Source organism: Mobula birostris, chromosome 22 (assembly GCF_030028105.1).
Source record: "Mobula birostris isolate sMobBir1 chromosome 22, sMobBir1.hap1, whole genome shotgun sequence".
Classification (NCBI taxonomy): Eukaryota; Metazoa; Chordata; class Chondrichthyes; order Myliobatiformes; family Myliobatidae; genus Mobula; species Mobula birostris.
In genome coordinates, this window is record NC_092391.1 from 25,674,562 (window position 1) to 25,700,116 (window position 25,555).

The following is a 25,555-nucleotide window of genomic DNA, read 5'->3' on the forward strand; positions in this document are numbered from 1 at the left end:
AAATGGATCTTAACATTTATGCAATCATCAACCAACATTCTCACATCTGACTTTATGATGAAAGGAAGTTTATTGATGAAGCAGCTGGAGATGTTTGAGTTAGGAAGTGCCCTGAGGAGTTCTTGCAGCAAAGTCATGAGGCTGGTATGACCAACCTGTGACAACTAAACCCATCTTCTGTACATTGGATGACTCCAACCAATGGAGGATGTACCAATAGAAGCCTGACACCCATTGTCTACAATTTTACCAGTGCATGTTAATGCCATAGTGGTCACATGCCCCCTTGATGTTAAGGGCAGTCCCTCTCACCGGATTCCCACAATACATCTCTTTGCACCATGCTGGGACCAAGACCTGAGGTCAAGTATTAAGCCCAAACTATGCACCAGTAAACAGATTATTGGTGAACTTGATGACAGCTTCCATTGCATCAACGACAATTGAGAACAGGCTGATTGGGCAGTTGCTAACTGGATCGCATTTGTGCTGCTTTTTGGTTAACAGGACCAAGGTTTTTGTGGACTGCATTTGCCCTGCTTGGGTTACTCAAGGGCAAGTAGTGAACAAATTATTGGAAAGTAACTGCCACCTGACAGCCCTGTTAGACACATGGCTGATGATGGACAGTAGGCTCATAACAATTAACTTTAATTAATTTGGCCTGCCTTTTTTGTGAATTGAACACAACCAGGGCAATTTTCAAACAAAATCAACATTTACCTTACAGAAGCACTAGATGACATAGAATTATGGGATTTGATTGACTAATAAAACTAATAACATCAACCCCTCAACCATTTTATTTTAATTTTCTCCATCATATATGCACTTCCAGACATCCCCTGGGTTTCATTCTGCATTCCATAATGTGATTGGGAAGAGTAGTAATGATTTAGAAACAAATTAGGCAAATGGAGTGAAGGAAGAGATCAACCTGAACATTTTTAGACTGAGTTTGTCTGTTCTTCCGTCCTCATTTGCCAATCAGCGTTCCCAACGCCAACCAGTAAATTATTTTCAAACAGTGATCAGAAACATTATGAATGGATGAATTTCCCTGACAGTGGAAGAGCAATGGAAGCAATGGTAGGGTTAGGACTGCCAGCTTGACTTGAAATACAAAGGAAAAATCTATTCTCGCACCTGGTAAGCCAACCTACTAAACACAATCTTCAGCTTGTGAGAGCAAACTCTATAGTCACAAATGAGAACACAGCTGTTGCTCAGATAACGAATGTGGGGGTGGGGGTGGGGGGGGGGGTTGGCTGAAGAGAAATGTCGGTATGGTCTATCTACAATTAGCTGCCCTTGCCTTTCGTGTATGCCCCAGTATGCAAGGAGCTAAATGTAGTTTGAAATATTCAAACTACTATTAATACAACAGCCTGCCCTTTCAAAGCACATTATCAAAGAATGTTTAAATTATGCACCTTGAAAATGGTCTGCTTACAGGCAGCCACAGAGCAAGAGCCCTGAATAACCCAGTAAAACAAAGACCCAAACACCACTGCGCAGAGAGAGAGAAAAAGAAGCACGCATCATGCAAACAATAGATGCAAGCCAACAGCATACTGAACTGGACTGAGTCTCAGATCCACTCCTGCAGCATCTGGAGCAGGCCCAAAGCCTTGGTCCCCAGTTCATCACACCAGCAGAGCAGAAGTGCTCAGCAGCCGGATGAGTTCACAACCTCGGCGCCATGGAGTAAGGAATAAACATTCGTGGGAGAGAAGTGAAATCAGCCCAACCCTCGCCTCTGTACCCAACATTTGGGGTTCCAGTCTACCCGGACTGACATTTAAATTGTCCGAGCACAGAGTAGTACCACGTTCTAGGACCTGGATCCTGGAGCCCCGATACACTGGAGCCACCCAGCCTGTTCTCGATCTAACCAAATCAACTCAGCGTTTGCACCCAGATTAGGTGGGCAGGCATTGAAACCCTTCCCCCTTGACTCCTCTCCAAAGCGCTCACTCCATCTCCAACAGCGATACCAACTCCATCCGCGACCCCAGCTTGAACATGTTGCGCCTCGCAATGCCCTAGCACAGCTCATCCTCCAAACCAACCTTACCTCCGTTTGCCTCCTCACTGTCTATGCAGATAGTTCACCACAATTTTATTCAAAAATTGTTATAAGTAACGTTTTAGTTGAATCTCTTGCCTCATGATTTACCAGTAAGTTGTTGTACATCTTCAGAGGCGCCATCTTAATCCAGAAACCCTTTATAACTAAGTTGGCATAATTATGTGTTGGACAGAATTGTTCAGTCATTATTTTACAACGACTGTTGAACTGTAAACCGAATAGTTCGAATATCAAGGATATCGGTCCCACAAGTTAAGAGCAAGCAGACGAAATAAGTTGACGATTAAACTTGTCACACATGTTGACATGAATGTTTAAAAGGGAGTCACGTTTTACTAGTTATTCTGAGGCACTCGGGTTTCTACAATTCTAAATGAATTGAAGAGCAAAAACTGGAAGGTTCTAGAAACAGCTGTTGTGGAAAGTGAAGCACAGTTAGTGGTTCAGAATCAGGTTTAATATCACTGGCATATGTCGTGAAATTTATTGCTTTGTGGCAGCAGTACAATGCAATACATAACAAGTATAAATTACAATAAGTAAATTATATATAAAAATTAAATTAAATAAGTACTGCAAAAAGAGTGGGGAAAAAAAAAGAGGTAGTTTTCATGGATCCATTGTCCATTCAGAAATCTGATGCTGGAGGAGAAGAAGCTGTTCCTGAAATGTTGAGTGCCTTCAGGCTCCTGTACCTCCTCCTTCATGGTAGCAATGAGAGTGCATGAGCTGGGCCATGGGGATCCTCAATGATTGATGCTGGCTTTTTGAGGCATGGCCTTTTGAAGGTGCCCTGGATGCTGGGAAGGCTAGTACCCATAACAGAGCAGATCAAGTTTACAACTTTCTGCAGCTCTTTCCAATCCTGTGCAGAGGCCCTCCCATACCAGACAGTGATGCAAACAACTAGAATGTTCTCCATGGTACACTTGTCGAAATTCACGAGTATCTTTGGAGACATACCCAGTCTCCTCAAATTCCTAATGACAAATAGCTGCTGTCATGCCTTCTTTGCAATTGCATCAATATGTTGTGCTGAGGATAGATTCTCAGAGATGTTGACACACAGGAACTTAAAACTACTCATCCTTTCCACTTCCAATCCCTCAATAAGGTTTTCCTTCAACTTCCCCTTCCTGAAGTCCACAATCAATTGCTTCGTCTTACTGACACTGAGTGCAAGGTTGTTGTCGTGATACCACTCAACAGGCTGACCTCTCTCACTCCTGTACGCCACCTCATCACCATCTGAAATTCTGTCAACAATAACTGTGTCGTCGGCAAATTTATAGATGCCACTTGAACTGTGCCTTGCCACACATTCATTTTTAGGTCAATAACTCTTCATTAGAACCAGGAACAGTTGATAATCAGACATGTTTTTAAAAGTTGCAGAGAAGGGGGAGGGGAAAGACAACTATGGGAAGGTCTGGGATCGGATGGAGACTAAGCGAGACTAAATGACACAAATGATGTTGGTGCTGGGTGACAGAGGGTATTAAGACTTGTTGCTAAACGAGAGTGGCCTTCAGCACGCCCCCGCTTCCTCAACCAACATCAACACCATCAATCAGTCCATTTTGGACTTCATTCTTTCACAGATGTTCACCTTGTTCTCTCAACTCATCCCATTTTCTCTGTGTCATAAGGCCCTGTTCATTTTTAAGCATTTCCAGTTCTCATTGAACCAAAGCTTTAACCGATTCGCTTTCCACTGATGCTGCCTCATTAGCCAAGTACTTATACCAAACAAAAGATGGAAATGAAGAAATACCAGCTTGGCCCGGCTGCTAGAGCTCAAACTTCAGGATCAGACCTCCGTGGGCTCTTGCTGTACACTGTATTTGAGTTTGACAAAACTAGAGTGCTATAAGGAAACAGGCTCTTCAAAACAAACCATCTCACACTCATTTACATCAATCTTATCCTAATCCACTTTGTCCTCTCAATATTCCCATCAACTCTCCCCAGATTCTACACTCATTGACACATTAGGGACAATTTTTTTTTTAAATATACTAGGTTCCCAATTCAGGATATGCCATCAAGAGGAGAACCTTCAATTCACACGCTGCATTTCAGAGCCTGAAGATGATGCTGATAGCAGACCACATGAAGCTGAATGTCATTCCAAAAATTCTACTTGTACTCAGTCAGCTGATAAGCCAAACAATTCTGCCTTCAGGCTAACAGAGGTTGCATTTTCAAAAGCAAATATTTATTGCAAGTATCCAAATGTTAAGTACCTTTCATGGGGTAGGGCAGTTCTGTGCCACCTTTGTGACTGAATCAAGTTTAGTGTACAGACAACATGCAGCATTGCACTTTTGCATGTAAATAAAATTTATTAGGCACAACACCATTTTTTGGCTGAGTGGCAACAAAGCAGAGACAATAAGCCCATGACCTGTTCTAGAGGTTTGTCAATCTGAAGTAGAGACTAGATGACTTTGGTTTAGAATTTACATGTGAATCTTAATTTCAACACCCCTCACACCACCTGCTCAAAGCACAAAGTTCTGCCTGAAACATGAGCTCACAGTCCCTCACAGTGCAACATTCCCACGGTCTGCTGGGGACATCTGACCCACCGCTCAAAGCAGAGGGACACTCAGGATGGTGCTGGAAGTCTCAAGGTCATACATTTGGGGCACTGTTCAAGTAACAGAAAGCATGCAACACACGTCAAGCTATCCAGCCATCTCCTCAGACTCTTTCTGTCTCCACTACCAGAACTCCCATTTGGCTTCATTAGCCACATCAGAACCTACAAAGCCAGAGTAAGTCATTTCAATCCTGAGTGACTGCTTAAGGAGTTGAATTGCCCACACACAGCATTAACGTTTACCTGGATATCTCTCCAGACACTTAATCACGTCCAAATTGGGGCTGAGAGGCAAGAGACATTTGAAGGAATGTTTACTTTTATCTTATTTTAGTCCAAAGTCCACACAAAGACAAAGTGTAGATTGGAATTAATCAACTGAAGCCGAGGACAGAAATATGGTTTTTTGCTGAACGAGAAAATAAACCAGAAAGGAAAGGGCCTCGGCTTCTAAACAAGTCCATCCAACCCAATGCCTTAGCTCTAAAAACGAAATCAGAATGGGGGGAGAAATATTGAGAGATGATCCTAACAAAAAACAAACAAACTCACTAAAGAAACGCATGTCCATGACATGCAGTCATTATCATTTCATGATCATTGCTATTCCCCCACCCCCCCAATACATTCACTCCTACTACCTCGTTCATTCTTCTTGTTGAACCTAGACAGTTTTAACGGACTGTTTCACCATGAAAGGCATTACATTATTCCAGCAGGGAATCCAATGTGACAGGCCCTCCTACTTTTAGGCAGGCTCAGTCAAATAAGCAAGTTCACACAAAGTATGACCTCCATTCCCTGACCACCACAACTCATTTCCACGGAGACTTCAAGTTCCGGGCAGCCCAATTAAATGACAACGTAATACTGAGGTGCAAATACATGGTTACCAAAACAAATACGACATGATTGTTCAAACTTACCAAAGCACGTCCTAAAATCCCCAACATTTTCCCTTCCCACCGCTGGACCAAAAGTTAAGCTTCAAAACATTCAGTACTACAACCCAAATAAGATCAGAAGGCGGGGTGAACACCCTGAGTGGCGTTATCATTCTCTTATCACCCTGCAGATCTGTGACACAAACGCATCAATCAGCAATCCGCAATGGGACGTTACTCTTGGTCTCCATGTTTGTGCGGGGCAAAAGCGCCCTGCGAACTAGAAAATATGTTAATTTTTTTTACACTAGCCAACTTTTGTTAAGAGAGAACGGATGTAGCTTATAAAACGTTTAAAATTATTTATGGCGCTAAAAGAATGGTTTAAAAAAACTAGTTAAAAGGACAGCGTGCCCCTCACAATAATGGAAGGTCAGTATTTTGATTTTTAACTTATTTATTCTTCCCACAGTTGTCGCTGATAGAAACTTCGATATTAGAATGTTATTCGTGTTTCTCTCACTCTTGAATGCAACTAAGTTGTGTACAACTGCATATTTTTTGCAGGAGGCCGAGGTGACAAGGTGAGAAAGGTCGAAGATCGAAGGGTGGGTGAGGAGTTGTGTTGCACTTCCGGGTTGGGCGTTGTGAAGGAGTTTGCGGGGTGTAAATATGGCAGGTTCCAGTGAGTCAGGTCAGTATCTGGGCAATTGTGCTGTCTTCCTTGTTTATTCTGGAAGGGGCTTCACTGACCAATCTCCCTTCTTACTTCTGACTCATGTGCTGATAAGTATTTGTCTATATGCATGTAATGTTGATGTCTTTCAATCTAACCATAGCTGGCCCTGGTGTGATACAAAGAGCTTGAGTAATTGAATTATTACTTATTAATTTCTAATTCATCTTTTTTAAAAAACTTGGCAATTAATGAATCCCAGACGCTTAGTAAAAGTTCCGACCAGGTCTATGAATGAACAGATACTAATGAAGCTTTTTCAGACTACAAACATAGTCCGTCATTCATTGATATCGTGGCTTATCTGTTTTATGTATTTGGTTCTGTATCTCTTAAATGCCTTTGGACGCGGACAATTGAAGTACTGACTAAAGGTGAAATGGGGGAGGGGTGTCATAGAGTAGGAAATAATTGAAAAAGGACGTGCATATTAAACGTACCTAATATTCCCATTTTAAACGTGTGCCTTTTGTTTTCCTGGTGCTAGTAATGGCAGCATAGTACTTTCACTAACGGAAAGGTCTAATGTAAAAAGTCGATCAATTTACGAAGGCAGAATATGTATTCAGTTGTTAAGTTCACTCTTTTGTAATTTGTAAAATGGAGATGTTACCAAGTCCACAGTAAACATTGAGCTGTAAAGTAAGCTTTTATAACAAGTATCACTCACCTGAGATTTGGGTCTGTAACACAGAAACTAGACAGGATGAGAATGGCAGGATTCCTTCCCTGAGCCAGATGAGTTTATGTGACAGACTAGTCTTCAGTGTTTATTATTATTGAATCAGCATTATTTTTTAAATGCTGCAGATTTGCTTGACTACTAAAATCTAAGTTTCCATTTGAGATGGTGGGATTTAAACTAATGCATCTTGATCATTAACTCAGCCAGGATGACATGGGACCTATTCCAGGGTCTTAATTCTCATAATCGGTGCCATCATTTTTGTGCAGCAGCGAAGGAGTTCTGTGTTACAGAAGTCATGTATTTCAGATAAGCTGTTAAATTAAGACCTACTTTGATATCTTGGTTAGTGTGGGAGTTTAAGATATTCCTTGCAGAAGGGAGCTCTCCTAGATGTCCTGCCTTTTGCATTTCTCCAATTCTGATTTCATTGCAAGACAGTAAATGAAAGAAATGAAAAGCTGCAGATGTAGAAAATCTTAAAACAAAACCAGAAATGTTGGGCACATTCAGCAGTTCAGGTAGTATCTGTGAAAAGGTATAAACGGTCAATGTTTCTGGTTGAAGACCTTTCATCTGGGACAGTGGGGGTGGGGAAGAAAAAATAATTTAGTTGTAAGCAGTAAGGACAGGGATGGAAAGGTGTAAATTCTGTTTTGGGTTCAGCTCAGCAGTGATGTGAGGATTAGACCATAAGACAAAGGAGCAGAAGTCGGCCATTTGGCCCATCAAGTCTGCTCCACCACTTTATCATGAGCTAGTCCATTTTCCCATTTAGTTCCACTCCTCCGCCTTCTCACTATAACCTTTGATGCCCTGGCTACTCAGATACCTATCAATCTCTGCCTTAAATACACCCAATGACTTGGCCTCCACTGCCGCCCGTGGCAACAAATTCCATAGACTCACCACCGTTTGGCTAAAAAAATTTCTTCACATCTCTGTTCTGAATGGGCGCCCTTCAATCCTTAAGTCATGCCCTCTCGTACTAGACTCCCCCACCATGGGAAACAATTTTACCACATCCATTCTGTCCATGCCTTTCAACATTCGAACTATTTCTATGAGGTTCCCCCTCATTCTTCTAAATCCAAGGAATACAGTCCAAGAGCGGACAAATGTTCCTCATTATTTGTTTTTTTTTAATGATTTTGTTTTATGTGGGACTTTGTTGTGTGAGATTGGCTGCTGCAATTCCTACATTAAATTATTCACTGCTCTTCAAAAATTCATTGTGAGCTGTAAAAGTGCTCCGTGAAAAGTCCTGTATGGCTGTCATTTCTCTCTGTCCAGGGGGCATGTGATTTTCTTTTTCCCAGGCTATTAGAAATAATATACATTGTGGAAAAGCCCTCATAAATATTCTTCTTCTCTCTCCTGCACAAGTCCTATTCAGTTTTCCACTCTTTCCACAGGGTAGTGATTTAAGCAGTAGTTTAATTTCTAGCCCTTCGCTGTCGTCTCGTTTTGGGGAACGTTATTTGACATCCTGACACTAAATGGTTCTCTAGTGTTTCCGTACGTGCATAGTGGCAGAGCTTATGACTAGGACATCCTTGCTTTGATTGGAGCTGTGCAGATTGCACATATTGCTGCATTTTTAGAACAAGCTGCAGGCAGATCAATTTGTGTGTGAATATTATGGCGTTAGTATGCTGCAGGAAAGGATGGCAAATCGGCCTGTATATCTTGAAATATTCTTTCTTACCCCGTTACAGTATCTGCTATATTCTAGCTTAGTATTGGCTAATAAGTATTTACGTTATGTCTGCCTGGTTTTGAAGATAGGCTCATCTTGCACAACCGAAGTCTTTCATCAGCTTCTGTGGCAGAGGAACAAGTAACATTTTGTATGGGCAAGTAACAAAATTTTTCCTCCCAGGTTTTTTCCCCTTTTCTTCTGAGGGCTACCAGTCTCAAAACAGAGCAAATAGGTACCAACAATGATCTTGTATTCTATCTTAATAACAGAGCATAAAACATCGAACATTATAGCACAGTACAGGCCCTTTGGCCCACGATGTGGTGCCAATCTTTTAACCTAATCTAAGATCAACCTACTGAGCCGTCCATTTTCGTATCATCCATGTGCTTATGTAAGAGCCCCTAATGTATTTGCCTGTTCTACCTTTCCATGCACCCTCTACCTTATGTGCAAAAAAAAATTACCTCTGACATTCCCCCCCCCCCAATACTTTTCTCCAGTCGCCTTAAAATTATGCCCTCTTGTATTAGCCTTTGCGACCCTGGGAAAAAGCCTCTGGCTAGTCACTCGATCTATGCCTCTTGTCATCCTGTACACCTCTCTCAAGTCACTGCTCATCCTCCTCTGCTCCAAAGAGGAAAGCCCTAGCTCACTCAACCTATCCTCATAACACGTGCCCTCTGGTCCAGACAGCACCCTGGAAAATCTCTGCACCCACTCTAATATTCCCCCTTGTGCATTCTTTACTAAAGTACTTGGTATTCAATTAATTGTTTAAGTAAACTCAGGTAGGTTGAAGGATAATAAACAAATTTAAAACTACAAGACTTTGGTTGTGCAAGATGAGCCTATCTTCAATACTCTTCAGGAGGGATAACAAGGTTAGAGACTAGGTGTCTATGCGAAGAATGCTGTGGTTGTTAGAGGTCAATTATTCCAGCCCATGTTCTCAGTGTCCGAGGCTCAAAATATTTCATGCTGCATCGTCCATAACCTTTCAGTTGTAAGCAGAGTGATGACGATTGCACAATGATCCGTTTGCAACTCCTTAGCAAGTACACCATCCGTCACTGCAATGCCCTGGCAAGTAGCAAGTAACATTTAAGCCACAAAAGTGCCAGGCAGGGTCCACCTTCTAATCAAGTGTAATGCTTTGGGTGTTCACAATGTGGTATCCTCTACTTTGGAGAAACCAGTTGCACTTCGGGTGATGCTGAGCTTTCCTTTGCTTGCCACTCTGATTCTTCATGTCACTGTCACTCTGACCTATCAGTCTGTGGCCTCTGGCCCTATAACAATGAGGAACAGCACCTCAATCTTTTGGGCAAGATGCTGACATCTGGACCTCTCTTGAATTCTGCAACGTTGAGTAACTTGTTTTCTTGGTCATCAGATGCGATATTGGCTCAGTATTGTTGTATTCCACCCTCGTGTTTGCTCTGGGAATTACAAGTCCTGCTCTGCCTGACCTGCTGGGCATTTCAACCTCGTACAGTCTTTTGTTCACGTTCTCACCTTCTGACTGTTCCCATTCACCCACTGACTAGATAATCTTGTTTACATTGTATCTCCGTGGTCAACTGCAATGTAGCAGCTGTTTTCCCCCCTCCGTGCACGTTATCACTGTCAGGTTCCTCACCAATTTGAACAGTATTCTCACTCATCACTGACTCAAAGTCCTGGAGCTCCCACAAAGCAGCAGAATGGGAGTCGGAGGCCTCCATTGGTCAGGGTCAACCATGGATGCTGCATCCTAGCTATCTAAATATGCAAGTCAGAACTGTACAATGTTGAAAGCAAGCTGTTGCCCTTGTAGCAAGCTCCTCCTCTCCACGCATCTGATGAACCTCAAGGAATGGCAAAGACTGATACAGTTTGGCACCAGGAGCATTGCAGGAATTGCCAGTCAGCACTGAACTCAATGTAGGACTGCCTTAGACCATAAGACATAGGAGCAGAATTAGGCCATCTGGCCCATCGCGTCTGCTCCACCATTCAATCATGGCTGACCCTTTTTTTCTATCTTCTCTCCAACCCCAGTTCCCAGCCTTCTCCCTGTAACCTTTGATACCATGTCCAATCAAGAACCTATCAATCTCTGCCTTAACTACACCCAACAACCTGGCCTCCACAGCTGCCTGTGGCAACAAATTCCACAAATTCACCACCCTTTGGCTTAGGGGCTCCAGTTATGGATTTTTCTCTTGGTTACTCCCAAGGCCTTCCCCATGAGTGGATATAGCTGCAAGGCAGTAGAGCTTTGAGATCAGAGTTTTCTTCTCCTAGATGAGCTGCCAACCACAGCTGACAAGTTCCATCTGCCTGAAACCAATGGTTTTAAGGTGCCAGTAAGTCACCTTCGCCCCTTCTATTGGTAAAGGTGGTTCGGCCGGTTTAGGAGGGACATGTGTAGGCCAGGAACTGAACTTGGTTGTCAGAGGCTATTGGAGCTGCATGCTTTTGGGAGCATTTAGTAAGTAGTGGGAACTTATCCCCGTTGCCACCCCCACCTATAACAACCTTAAGGTCCCAGAATGGGAGTTCTTCACCAGATACAGTGCCGTTTTGAAGAGGGTGGCTCATTACTACCTTTTCCTGAGCACTTACTTAGCGAGGAACAATGAATGTTGCACTTGCTGGTGATGCATCCTGAAAGGAATGAACCACTCTTCACATTTCACCACTCAAAGCCTTTCCGTTTGCTACAAGGTCTTGTCAGGTGTATGATAGAACTCGACCACTGGTCACGGAATCCAGCTCTGACAGCAGTCAACAAGTTTGGCCCACTTATTAGCACTTCCTTCATGACCGTAGACATCACCACCCCCATCATTAGTGCTCTAGGTCTGCAGTGCATACTTGACGAGGCTTCTTTGACAGCATTCTGAAACCTATGACCTCCAACTTGGCATTTCCTAAATCCCCTTCCTCCACCAGCTAGATGGACAAGGGAATAGATACATTTGCTTGCCTCACTTGTGAGTTCCTGCCAAGTTACGCCCCACCTTGTGGGGCAAATTTATTTCTTTTGTTCCATTGTCTAAATCATGGTAGTTAGGCACCACTTTCTCAAGGGTCATTAGAGATAGGTGCTAGATGAAGCCTTGCCATGATGTCAAATGTATATTAGTTTTAAAAAGTACAAAGAACATTTGGAGAAAAAAATCACTTTATTGAAAGCATCTAGGCAAAAATCAACAGGATTAAAGTTACTATTTTTAAAAAAGCTTATTTACACCTTCAACTCCTTAAAACATTGGCACAATAGGGTAGAAATCTTTGGGCAATATGAAATGGTTACTTTCTATTGGTATTGATGTGTGGAAGCTATTGCAGTGAGGCCTGGTGCACTCATTTCCTGACACCATGGGCATCTTCCTCTCTAGCAGGACCAGGAGAGGGGCAAGGCTTCTTTTCCTTTTGAGCCTCAGGTGATAATAGCATGCTGCAGTTGTGTTGTCTGGGACCAGATATGTTGGCAAGCTTGGGATCTTTCTGGCCTGAAAGCTGGTACTACTGTAAAAGAGTAAAATAATTGTTTTTAAAATAACCTCTAATGTAGCAGAGGCCAGAAAAGCAAGCACCACACTAGGAGAAGACTGGCAGAATGCAGTGTGTAAACTGTGAAACCTAACAGTACAAAATGCAAGAAAACATGGACATGATAGGCTTCTCATAGTTCATACTTCTGTTTAAATTGACATGCTGCTTCTCTTTGCCTCGTGAATGATTCTTATTTCTGTACGGATCATTTCTTGCCCAAAATTGTATTTCTTAGCTTTATGCCTCATCTTGCCTTTCACCAGCAAGGACTTGTTTCTCTCTATCCTGCAGTATTAGTTGAACTGGAACTGGAGCTCCAATCAATATTCCATATAGTTTTATAATACCAAGTCCTATTCACTTCATTTCACTGCCATTTCATGGCTCTCAGTCTGACAAAGCCTCTATTTTAAAAATATTGTTCCTTGTTTTCAAATCCCTCCATGGTTTTGTCCATTCTGTGTCTGTAATCTCCTTCAGTACAAAACTGTCCAAGGAATCTACATTTTTTGTCTTGTGGCTTGAGTATTTCTTAATTGAATTATAGAATTATTGCAACATAGGAGACCATTCAGCCCATTACTCTACTATTAGCTGTCATAGATTTAATCTTACTCCTTTTCCCCATAGCTGGCCATGTTGTCCCATTGGCAACCACTGCTTAATTAGGTTCGTTCCAGAGCCCTGGAGTTCTACCTATAACTTCTTCATTCCCTTTCATCCTTCTTTTTAAAAAAAATGTTCCTTACAATATTTGGTCACGTCCTAATATTTATTTTCTTGCCCATGTCAAATTTCATTTAACAATTCGATAAGAACATAAATAGAAGTAACAGTAGGCCATATGACCCTTTAGACTGCTCCAACATTCCGTAATATTGCAGCTAACCCGGTTTTGCCCTCAACTCTAAATTTCTGCCTTTCCCCATAATCAATGGCTGACTTATCATTTGCAAATCTATCCCAGCCATGAATGTGAGAGAGTGTCCTGGCACCGTAACAACCAGGATCTCCCGATGGCCTGCTATTTTAATTCCATTCCTCATTCCCACAGAAAATGGCCAGAAATAAATACAGACATCCCACCCTGCAAAAACTCATTTCAGGGAGGTCTCAACCGGAAGTCTAACCCTCATAGCCGTCTGTGTCAATGAATTTGTTAATTTTGCAAGACATCAGATTCACAAGTGTTTTGTGAGACAGCTGACTTCTGAATTCTGTCTTAATGTGACACACCATGCTGAATGTTGTTTCTACATCACAATTAGAATTTGGCAGCACCAAAAGCCGCTTCGTCAACTGGCAGAGCTCTTTGAATCTCAATTGCCCTGTGCTCTCAGATTTTACTTTGGACAGCTTCCCCATCAACTGGCAAACTTTTGTAGTTTGGCACCAGTCCTTCAAGGTTAGTTGAGACATAATCCAGGACTCACCCCAACATGTCTTTTACAGTCATTTAACCCACCATTGGCAATAGAAAAGTCACTGTTGCAAACAGTGCAGTGAGCAACACGGTCATTATTTTTGACCCCTATTAGGCAGGAGTACACTTTAGTGTAGTCTGGGGTGAAGTACGTTTTATATTTTCTTTTTTTAAAACACTCTGCCATGGCGCTGCAGGACACTAAACTGAACTGATGGACAATGAAAGAGAGAGAGAGAGGTCGACTGTAAAGTGCGCCCACAGAGGAAACCGATAGGTCTACTTAGCACAAAGAGAGACCAAGCAGGATTGATTCATTCTCATTCTCATTCTCATTCCCCCTCCCCCCCTCCCCCTTCCTCTCTCCCCCTCTCATCGATTTCCAGGATATTGTATATAATTTGTGGGCATCGGGGAACCACTATCAATATGTGGGAGACTCCCAGAACTTACGGGAGAGGTGGGATGTCTGTAAATATTAGGACAAGTGACCAAACATATCTGTCCATGGCCACCTTTCCAGCCACATTTGAGGCTAGACATAGATTAGAGAAGCAACATCTCATATTCTGTCTTGGTGGTCTCCAACCTGGCAGCATCAACATTGATTTCTCTAACTTCTACTATTCACTAGTATTGGTTTTCTTACCTCCTCCCCCACCTCACTTTCCTTATCCCTCTGGTCCTGTGCCCCTTCTCTTTCTTGTCTCCTGCCCTCACAAGACCTGTTGATCACCTTCACCTTCCTCTGTTCCCCACCTCCTTTTCTTTATTCCATGGTCTACTGTCTTCTCCCTTCAGATTCCTTCTTTCTCAACCATTTGCCTCTTCCGTCTGTTATTCTCTCCCCCTCCCCCAGCTACTCTCATCATTCTCGTTCGTTCCCTGTCACCCACCTTCCTACCTCTCACCCCAATCCCCATCACATATCACCCGCCAGCTCGTGCTCGTGCTGCTCCTCCTCCCCCACTGGCTTCTGCTCTTTCTTCCAGACCTCGGCCTGAAACGTGGATGTTAATTTTCCTCCGTCGACGCGGCCGCACCCAGCCGAGTTTCTCTGGTGGTTTATGTGTGTGACTCTAGCCACATACTGTATGTACTCAGTGACTCAGCTGTCACTGCCCTCTGGGACAGGGCTGACAGAGACTGAACACTCCCCAAGGGAAGAAATTCCTCAATATTTCCTTTTTAAATGGGATACACCCTTACGCAGAGACTGTAACTTATTTCTAGATACGAAGAGAAATGTCCACTCAACAGTTACAGGGTTGTCTCTCCTTCTTCCAAATTCTATTGAGGATAGACCCAACAATCTTTCCTCTTTGGATGACAGTGTCATTTCCGGGATCCACCCAATGAACCATTGAAAACTTCTAATATGTTCCTCCTTCAGCACTGCAGATGTGGCCTGTGCAGTTGTAGCCAAGCTTCCCTACTTTACTCCATTCCCCTGCAACAAAGCTTGACTTCTTTTTTTGCCAGTTTGCTGGCTTGCTGCAGCTCATGTACAAGAGCATCCAGATGGGAGTCTTCTGTATTCTCACCAACCAAAAAATCTGCTTTGCTTTTCCTGCCAAGGAAGGTAATCTTACATTGTACTCCATCTACCAAATTTTTGTCCACTCATTTAACCTCTTTGTGGACAAAAACCTTTTCCACCTATCACCTCCCAGCTTCTTACTTCATACATTTTATGTGTGTTACCTTCTAGCTTGTATTCCTTCCCCTTCTCTCTTTCCCCCACCCTTCCTCTGGCTTCTTCCCTCTTCTTTTCCAGTCCTGATGAAAAGCCTTGGCTAGAAACTTCGGCTGTTTATTCATTTCCTGACCTGCTGAGTTCCTCCAGCATTTTGCGTATGTTACCATGGAGAGATGGTGTTGTCATTAATATGCAGAGCCTGTTGTGTGTTCCATTAAGGACTGAGGGATTTTTTGACAAGTGTGTAGGCATTTGTTAGCTTTTGGTTTTCTTTAAGGAGAGCGTATCTCCTGTGAAAATTCAACATGGGTTACCAGAGGATACACACAAACTATGTTGGCCATTGCTCCAGAGGTGTTACTCATGGTTTTGTAGCTGATATTTGTGAAGCAATGGACTGTCAGCCCTTTCATGGAACAGTGCGAATCCTATCCTCCTTTTGAGAAGCTGTCTTTTGACAAATGTTGCCTGTTGAGTGTTTCCAGCACCTTCTCTTTTTATTTCAGATTTTTAACCTTGCAGATTTTTGATTTTCAGGATGCCTGAACTGTTGGGTGGATGTGGTTGTGTATCTTGTGTATGAGGTTGGTGAGAATTTTGTATAAAATCAGAGATTTTAAATACTTGTATATGAACACAGATTCTGCAGATGCTGAAAATCCAGAGCAACACACACACAAAATGCTGGAGGAGCTCACAGGCCAAGCAGCATCTCTGGAAAGGAATGAACAGTCGACGCTTTGGGCTGAGACTTTTCACTGGGACTGGAAAGGAAGGCGGGGAAGCCAGAATAAGAATAAGTCAGAATTATTCAGGCTTTTTCCCTGTTCCTTTTGAGTCCTAATGAAGCATCGACTGTTTGTTGGTATATACTCCATAGTATAATGCAATATATGCTGGTATATATTTGTTTGTCTTTTACCATCCCGTATTTGTGTGATAATGAATTGACTTAGTGTTTAATTTTTATTGACTAGTCTATAACTGGCCCTGGCATGGTGGGAAAGCTCCAGGGCTGGAAAATTTTGGGAACCAAGATGCAAGGGTACCTATTTGCCCTAAGCATACTTTACATATTTCACATTCTGTTTAAAATTTTCATCCACTGATTCCCACAATGTTGGATATGGAAATGTATTTCAAAGTTATGAAAGGGCTTTGAAAGGGTAAATGAAGGTTGTGTTTTCACTGCACAAGTAACCAGGAAAAAGGCATCTATTTAATAAGAATAATCAGGGACATTATCACAATTTTTTACATTTTATGATTTGAGTACACTGCTCAAACAATTGGTGGAAATAGATTCAGTGGTAACTATACTGAAAGAGATTTGGAAGGGAAAATCTTACAGGACTGTGGAAGAGAAGGAAGGAGGGAATAACTGTTTTGTTGGGTTGTATTTTTTTCCCTTCTGTGCTATATGATTCTTTGAAAGAAATATTGATGCAGTGAGCAGTAGAGCACTAAGGAGTGTGGTAGAACAAAGGAATCTGGGAATTATAGATCCGCACTTCCTTGAAAGTCCCATCACAGGTAGATGGGGACCTTCATAAATTAAAATATTTGAGTACAGCACTTGGGATGTTTTGTTGAAGTTGTATAAGACGTTGGTGAGGCCTATTTTGGAGTATTGTGCGTAGTTCTGGTCACCTGTCTACAGGAAATACAGGTTACGTATCCCTTATCTGGAAACCTCCAAAATCCAATTTTTTTCCCTCTCTTCTTCTTCTGCGCACTGACATCATCACAAATGGAAAATTCCTCAATGCCTGGGAAGGTTCCCTGGGAAAGTGCAAGTCTCTGTGCATCACAGACAGTTCTGTGAAGTGACCTCACATATGCAATAAACAAAAGTTAATAAAAAATAGAAAAACACTGCATAAAATCGAAAATGAAGATCTCGATTGTGTATTGAAAGAGTGAGTCTTGTCAGTGTCGGAGTGAACATATGCTGCTTACCGGTATACCGATCATGAAATAAACAAAAATGTATCATAACAAACTAAAAATTGGAAGTATTTGTGAATACTTAGCAGACTTGTTGCAGAAATGTAAAAAGCATGGCATTAAATTTTAATAAAGATTTAAAAAAATTTTAAATATAAAGCATCCGCTGATCACAAAACATTAAGTTTGTGAAGATCATCACTGATGAAAATCTAACACCAGAACAATTCTACAATGCTGATTATTTTTATACCTTATGTAAAACCTGAAAAAAGTAAAATATAAATACAGTGTACTGTAACCTTTTAATCAAAACATGGCATCGTAGGTGGAGACTGAAAGTCGGCCATTGTTTGTTGTTGTTCAACAGCTGATTCAGGTTTTCTCCTGGTGCTGCTTTGTTGCTTTTGTTACTCCGCACACATATATTCATTATAATAATGGTATGTAACGGTTTTTACTGTTAAGTACAAGTGTAAGACAAGGACTGCTTACATAAATATGGTAGCACATAAGTTCAGAGTCGGAAATGATGGCGATCCCAAGCAATCTCATTATATATTCCAAAATCCGAAACACTTCCAGCCCCAGGTGTTTCAGACAAGCAGTGCTCAGCCTGTATATCAATACAGTTGAAAGACTACAGAAGAAATTTACAAGGATATTCTTGGGACTTGAGGAGCTGGGTTATAGGGAAAGACAGAGGAGAATGAGGGGAGATTTGGTTCAAAGTTATGAGGGTTACAGATACGGTCAGAATCAGGTTTATTATCACCAACATGTGACAAGAAATTTGTTAACTTAGCAGCAGCAGTTTAATACATAATATAGAAGGAAAAAAAACAAAGTAATAATAAATAAGTAAATCAATTACAGTATATGTGTATTGAATAGATTAAAAATCATGCAAAAAACAGACATACTATGTATTTTAAAAAGTGAGGTCGTGTCGAAAGCTTCAACGTCCACTTAGGTATCGGATGGCAGAGGGGAAGAAGCTGTTCCTGAATCACTGAGTGTGTGCCTTCGGCTTCTGTACCTCCTACCTGATGGTGACAATGAGAAGAGGGCATGCCCTTGGTGCTGGAGGTCCTTAATAATGGACGCTGCTTTTCTGAGACACTGCTCCCTAAAGATGTCCTGGGTACTTTGTAGGCTGGTACCCAAGATGGAGTTGATTAAATTTACAACCCTCTGCAGCTTCTTTCGGTCCTGTGCAGTAGCCCCTCCATACCAGACAGTGATGCAGCCAGTCAGAATGCTCTCCATGGTACATCTATAGAAGTTTTTGAGTATATTTGTTGACATACCAAATCTCTTCAAACTCCTATTGAAGGATAGCTGCTGTCTTGCCTCCTTTATAACTGCATCGATATGTTGGGACCTGGTTAGGTTCTCAGATATCTTGACACTCAGGAACTTGAAACTGCTCACTCTCTCCACTTCTGGTTCATGCAAACAGGCACTTTTTCCACCAAGGTTGTGTGAGACTGGAACTAGTGGTCATCGATTAAGGGTGAAAGATGAAATATTTAAGGGAGAACTGAGGTGAAACTTCTCTCCAGGTGGTGTGAGTGTGGATCAAGCTGCCAGCGGAGGTAGCAAATGCGGGTTCAACAACATTTAAGAGGAATTTAGCTAAGAATGTGGATGGGGTGGATATGAAGGTCTTTGATCCAGGTGCAGGTCGATGGGACTAAGCAGAATAACAGTTTGGCATGAACTAGATGGGCTGAAGGCCTTATTTCTATACTGTTGCTTTCTGTGACTATCTGATGAAAGAAATCGGCTTGCATATCTATAAACTCAAATTGATTACCTCAAATTTGAGCTAGGTTTGCCACAGATCCTTCCCATACAGGATGCAGACATTCTCTGCAGGCTTGGTGCAATGGATCCCGGGCTGTAGCAATCCGTCTTTGTGTCCTGAGTAAAGAATTTATTTTTCTGTCAGTGAAGTGGCCCACTTGGCCATTATGCACTTGAAAGAGCTATCCAATTAGTTCTACTTGTCCCTTCCTCTTGTTGGTGTCTTGTTGCAGGTACCTAATCCATCATCTGTATTGTTCTGTAGAAGCTGCCTGTGTTGTGTGAAAGCACTGAATGGGATGGTGCTATTACATTTTAATGAAAGACCAGTTGTCTCTGTTACCGTAGCTGCTGCAGCACACACGGTCAAACAAATTACCATCAGTCCTCTCGTGGGGAGCACTCCTTGTTTCCTTGCACTCTAAGTAACACCTCCACTCACATATTTCAGACTATGCTAAACTCTTATTTAAAAAAAACTGCTTGCCTTGACCAGAGTGAATCAAGTCAAATTTATTGTAATTTAACTATATACATATATACCATCAAACGAGACGTTTCTCCGAGCCGGGGTGTAAAGCACTGTAGTACAGTATTCATAAAATACAGAATAACTTGTGAAAGTAAGGATGAAATCTACAGATGGATTGCACATAAATAAACTAAAGTGCATAAATTAAATGTAAGGTACAGAACAGATTAACCAGTGACACTTTGAATGTCATGTGGCAGGGAGTTCAGAAGCTAATGGCCTGAGGGAAGAAACTGTTCCCCATCCTAACTTTCACACTTAATACACACTTTTTACCCATCATGCCTTGATCCCCAAGATGCCAACTTTCGTTTTGCCTCCACAGATGCTGCTTGAGCCACGAAGTTCCTCAGGCAGTTTGACTCTTCCCCTGAAAAGAAACGTTGACCTTGAGTCCCATTCAGTGGCTGGATCGCATAATCCAAATTGACACTCGCAGTGCAGGCGTGAGAAAGCACTGCAGTGTCAGGACTGTCTTTTCATTGGTGGAAGGTTACTCTTTTGAGATTCCATGGAACTCTGTCAAGTGAACAGAAATGAAAAGAGAAAGGGTCAGGCATTTTCCGGTGAATGATCATTTCTCACTCAATCATACATCCTTGTACGTGTATCATTAGTATGGCTACACACTGACTTAGGACATCCATAGTTGTAAAAAGTGCTATATAAAAGCAGGGTTTTTATAAAGGCTGTTGTGTGTATGTACGCAGGCTCATCTCCTGAAGAAGAGATGCGGATCTCATTCACCAATCACACCTTCATTGTACCAAAGAAAGAGATCAACATGTTCCCAGACATGGGCAAGTGGAAGCGTTCTCAGGTACTGGCTTGGGTAGGGTTTGCCGCAGTCTATTGTGAGTAGCTTGTTTGATCAGATCTTGCTATTAGAGTTGAGCTTCAGATTAATTGCAGTTCAAAATAATTGAACCTTCTCCCTTCTCACTGAAGCTCCTTGGAATAGAATATGTTAAGAGCAGCGTGTATAATTGTGCTCAACATTGTGAAGGCTTTTGATATTGTTTGTGATCTGGAGCACATCGATTAAACAGAGGCTGAAATAGACTCAACTTAATTAGCTTTCAAAAGGATTTTGTATAAATACTTTGATAAAAGGTTGTAAGTCTGTTGGGAAGAAGCAGATTAGACTACAAGACCTTGACGGATGGTCTTATGGTCCTAGGGATTAGGGATAACTGTTTGGCTAACTCTTATAGAGCCATTGCAGGCATGATAGAAGTAAGGGTGACTTTTTGGGCTGTATCATTTTATGATGGTATGTGGAATCATTTCACATTCATTTACTTGCAACTTATAGAGTGGTATATCAAAAATGAAAGGTGTTTCCTGTTGTACAGTACACTCCTTCAGGTCATCTGTTAGTTCAGTCATGACCCTGTATGCAGGCATACATGTCTTCTGTGTCGAGGATGTGAAGAGTGTTGTTTTTAACAGAGATTTCCTATCTCCCCATAGTTGCTGCAACGTACAGCAGTGACCAGTCAGTTAGATCGTGACTGATTACATACATTATTTTTTAAAAACTCATCTTGGTTCTGCAACCTTTAATCCTCTCATCCACAAAGCCTAGCAATCTTAGTTTTTAAAAGATCTTTTTATCCAAACTTTTTCTTTGAATTTTCCAAATTCCAGGCCCCCTTTGTGTTATGAAGTGCTTAATGATCACACTCCTGAAATGTTTACTTCTAACGTTAACGATGTGACCACTGTTAGACCGGGAGATCTCAGCCCTTGATCTAATGAAGGTGGAGATGCACTCAACATGGATGTCACTTCTTCTAAATCTGGAAGTGACTCTGAGAGGAGAGCACAGTTTCATATGTTTGGTGTCTTTACCCTGCTGACAGTAGAGGATGCAGATTTGGGATACGGTGGCAAGGAAACCCTGGAAGTTGCTTCATATGCATGGCACACTATAGTCGCAGTACTCCAGTGGAGGAAGAAATGGATGCTTAATGGTGGTGGGAGGGTTGTCGTGTGGACCTCTGAGCCATTTTGAGATTCTCAAGTTCTGCTGTAATTGCACTTCTTTAAGCAAGTGCAGAAAATTCCATCAGAGTGAGGGAGGACTATTGATTTGTACTCCAGGGAACGCGAAGCACAGAATCAAATATCGCTGTGATGATTGTACGCTCTAGTATCAATTGTTTGGCGACAGTAAAGTAAAGGATTTTATTTTAATTCATATACTTTAAAAAGTGCAAGTTATATTGTAAGATTGCTTAAAGGCTTGGTTTGCTCTACAGTTAACCTTATCACCTTGTCTCACTCCCTTAAGGCTTATGCTGATTATATCGGGTTTGTTCTGACACTGAATGAAGGTGTGAAGGGGAAAAAGCTGATGTGTGACTATAAAACTTCCAAGGTAGGGAAGTCATGAGCTGAGTTCTTTAACTTTTGAAGCAGCTTCCTTCATTAATGTTATAAGATGCTTATATATGTTTTACACTGGGAGAATGTGGAGGGAAGTTCAAGAGTGAATTACAAGTTATTTGTATAGTATTTTTAAGGCATTTCTCAAAAATATGAAGCAAGGTTTCAGACCTAGATGAAATAACATATTGATAAAGAGTTGGACTGTTAGTGTGCTAAAGTTAGACAGAAATGAAAAGTTCCAAATATAGAGTTCCAAAGCTTTAAGTCAGTGACGTACAACCTGCATGGGCTGTCTTTTGACAGCTCTTCTCGTTTCAATTAAAAGTTTTCTTTTGATTAGATGGAACTGAAGTGCAAAGGTTTAAGAGGCTTTTCATCATTCAGAGGAAATTTCCAAATGACTGACAAGACCCCTGGTCCCTCACAGATTCTCCATCAATACTGCTAACTACAGTTAACGTGTTATGATGGTATTGTAGTAACTAATTAGGACCATTGAATGATCTTGCAAAGTAAATTGAAATTTCCCCACAGTTACTGAAAAATTTGAATTCAGGTAATTAAGTAGAAAGCTTAGTAACCATAACACTCTTGGACTGTCTTAATCTGCCCAGTTTGGCCGATATGTGACCAAAGATACGATGATGTGATTGACCTGTACCTGCATCCTCTGTTCCAGGATATTTGGCATGAACTACACATTTCGGTAGAACCAGCACTGTCCACATCCTGTGATTGAGTAACAAGTGGAAGTGGCAGGTCCAGTCTGTTGCTCTCATTCCTTGTGTCTTACCACTGTGCTGCTGAATCTCAGTGTACACTCTGTAGGAGATGGCAGACATCAGCCAGTGTTCCACCACATTACATTAAAAAGATTGGATTGAAACAGTTAATGTTTTGCAATATTACTTAAGGAAAACTAGGAGATCCCTAATATTTAGATACTAATTTGTCCGTTCGCTATGTGCCATCTGGCATGGTCTTTCCGTGACCATGATTGTTCTTGGCAAATTTTTCTACAGAAGTGGTTGTCCTGTGTCGCCTTCTGGGCAGCATTTTTCTTTACAAGGCGGGTGACCCCAGCCGTTATCAATACTTCAGAAATTGTCTGCCTGGCGTCAGTGGTCGCATAACCAGGACTTGTGATATGCACCAGCTGCTTTTGTGACCATCCACCAACTGCTCCATTGGCTTCACATGACCCTGATCAATGGGCTACGCAGGTGCTACACCTTGCCCAAGGGTGACCAGCAGACTAGTGGAGGGAATGAGCACCTTGCGTCTCCTTTGGTAGAGACACATCTCCACCCCGCCACCCAGAAATTACATATGAAAGGGGGAAAAGACTTGCATTTATCTATCATCTTTGATAACCTCAGGACATCTCAGTATAGTTTACAATCAACCAAGTACTTTTGAAGTGCAGTCATTTTAATATAGGAAAAGCCTACCAGTTGGCATAAAGAAAGTGCCTATCAATAAAGTATTGATAGTGTGGTTACTGCTGTGATATAGGAGAAAAATGTGTCATTTTGTGCATGGAAAGCTATCAATTAAATACCTCCTGAAGTTTAGTCATTGGTATATAGGAAAATTGCCTGCTCATTTGCACAGAGAAAACTACCACGAAGGGACAAGCAGTCTCTCCCAGAGATAAATGTTGATCAGGGTATTAGAGAAAAAAAACTCCCTACTATTTTTCAGATTAGTTCATGCAGTCTTTCTTTTACGCCCTGTTGAGAATGTTGGCAGACTGTCAGTTTATTACTTCATACAATGTTCCCTCTCCCACGATGTCAGCCTGGATCAGCTGCTCAATCTCAGTAGTGGGACATATCCCACAACCTTCACAGTGGTGACTGGGTATGTGGTTCATGGGCATCAATCTTCTTCAGTCGTAACTCTTGACAGGCTGGTTTCGCCCACTCCATTTCCTTTCTAGTTATTGAGAGCAGAGTACAACCTGGAGACTACAATAGCCTGTGCAGTCCAGTTCATGCTTTCAGAATTATCCAAAATAAAAAAAAATCCAGCTCCGATGAACCAATGTAAAGATGAGTAGCACTGAGGAGTTGCCTCACCATTTGGGTGCATCAGTTGGAAGTTTGTGCAGGTATATGTTGTGATTGTAAGTGATTCATTTGTTTTCAAAAATATTTATCACTGAGCCAGTATCACTTAAAAATGTATAATCCAGTCAGTATCAGATTGATATTTGTGGGATCTTACTGTGTGTAGCTTAACTGTCATGATTGTCCTTGCACTAAAAAGTGGTCTTCATTGACCATGAAACACTTTAGGACAGTGAATGCTGCCAAGCCACTGGTTCTCTCTGTTCAGACAGTTGTAGGAACAGTTTCTGAGACCCCATGTACTTTTATCTGCAGCCGGTGGAGAAGCTAATTGTGCTGCTAAACACACTGGACCGATGGATCGATGAGACCCCTCCCGTTGATCAGCCGTCCCGATTTGGTAACAAGGCATACCGCACTTGGTACAGCAAGCTCGAGAAGGTATGGTCTTACTCAAAGAACAACTTACAGAAATGAGTTTTAAAAAGTGTCTCATCAATACGTTCTTAAGTGTGCTAATTTTAAAAGCAGAGGTGTCTTAATTTGTGAGTGGCAGGGAGGGGTACCAAAGGAGGGGTAAGGTGCTTCTTCCCTCCGCTAGCTTGCAGGTCACCTTTTGGGCAAGGTGTAGCACCTGCTCAGCTCCCCCACTCCCGAATCAGGGTCACTTGAAGCCACGGGAGCAGGTAGTGGATGGTTGTATGAGCACGTCACAAGTCCTGGTTATGCGACCACTGACGCCAGGCAGACAACCTCTGAAGAGTATTGATAATGGCTGGGGTCACCCAAATTGTAAAGATGCTGTCCAGAAAAAGGCAATGGCAAACCACTTCTGCAGGAAAAAACTGCCAAAAATAATCGTGGCCATGATTGCCCACGTCATACGACACAGCATGTAATGAATGAACATTTGAGGTTGTAGCGGGAGGAGGAATAAACATTTTTGCTATGGGTTTAAATACAGGACAAGAAATTTCTGGTTGGTGTCAAGAGCACCTTTACAAAATAATGTGTGCTTTAATTGCATATTGGGCTTAAATAGAAACCAAGAAAGATAATTCAGAAATGGTTGAATCCTGCCATGGTCAAGAACTATGTTAAAATTAACATAGCTAAAAGCTCACTTCAAAAAAAAGTGATGAGGCATGCTTTAAAAAACTCATGTTATTAAGTTGTAGTTGCTTAGATCATTATAGCAAATTGCCAAAGGATACAGGCAGACATAGATCAGTTTCAGATATGAGCGGAGAAAGGCAGATCGAGTTTAATCCATTCAAGTGTGGAGAGTTGCACTTTGGAAGGTCAAATGTAAAGGGGAAGTGTACAGTTAACGGCAGGACCTTTAACACCACTGAGCACGGAGGGACCTTGGGTCCGGATCCGTAGCTCTCTGAAGGGAGCCACGCAAGTTGATAGTGTGATCAAGAGG

General features: G+C 41.9%; 2 protein-coding genes across 4 annotated transcripts in view; one reads left to right on the forward strand and one right to left on the reverse strand.

The window, feature by feature from the left end:
• The window catches only part of crata (carnitine O-acetyltransferase a), a 44,500-nt gene extending 38,675 nt beyond the window's left edge, over window positions 1-5,825 (reverse strand). For all 3 annotated transcript variants that reach the window (XM_072240395.1, XM_072240397.1, XM_072240396.1), the window contains exon 1: window positions 5,624-5,825. In XM_072240395.1, the coding sequence (XP_072096496.1) occupies window positions 5,624-5,650 (27 nt within the window). In that variant the 5' untranslated portion in view covers window positions 5,651-5,825. The remainder of the gene's footprint in view (window positions 1-5,623) is intronic.
• Window positions 5,826-6,197: 372 nt separating this feature from the next.
• The window catches only part of ptpa (protein phosphatase 2 phosphatase activator), a 56,015-nt gene continuing 36,657 nt past the window's right edge, over window positions 6,198-25,555 (forward strand). Inside the window, exons 1-4 of the mRNA XM_072240401.1 lie at window positions 6,198-6,275; window positions 20,371-20,480; window positions 21,957-22,043; window positions 24,442-24,567. Coding sequence (XP_072096502.1) covers window positions 6,254-6,275; window positions 20,371-20,480; window positions 21,957-22,043; window positions 24,442-24,567 — 345 coding nt within the window. The 5' untranslated portion in view covers window positions 6,198-6,253. The remainder of the gene's footprint in view (window positions 6,276-20,370; window positions 20,481-21,956; window positions 22,044-24,441; window positions 24,568-25,555) is intronic.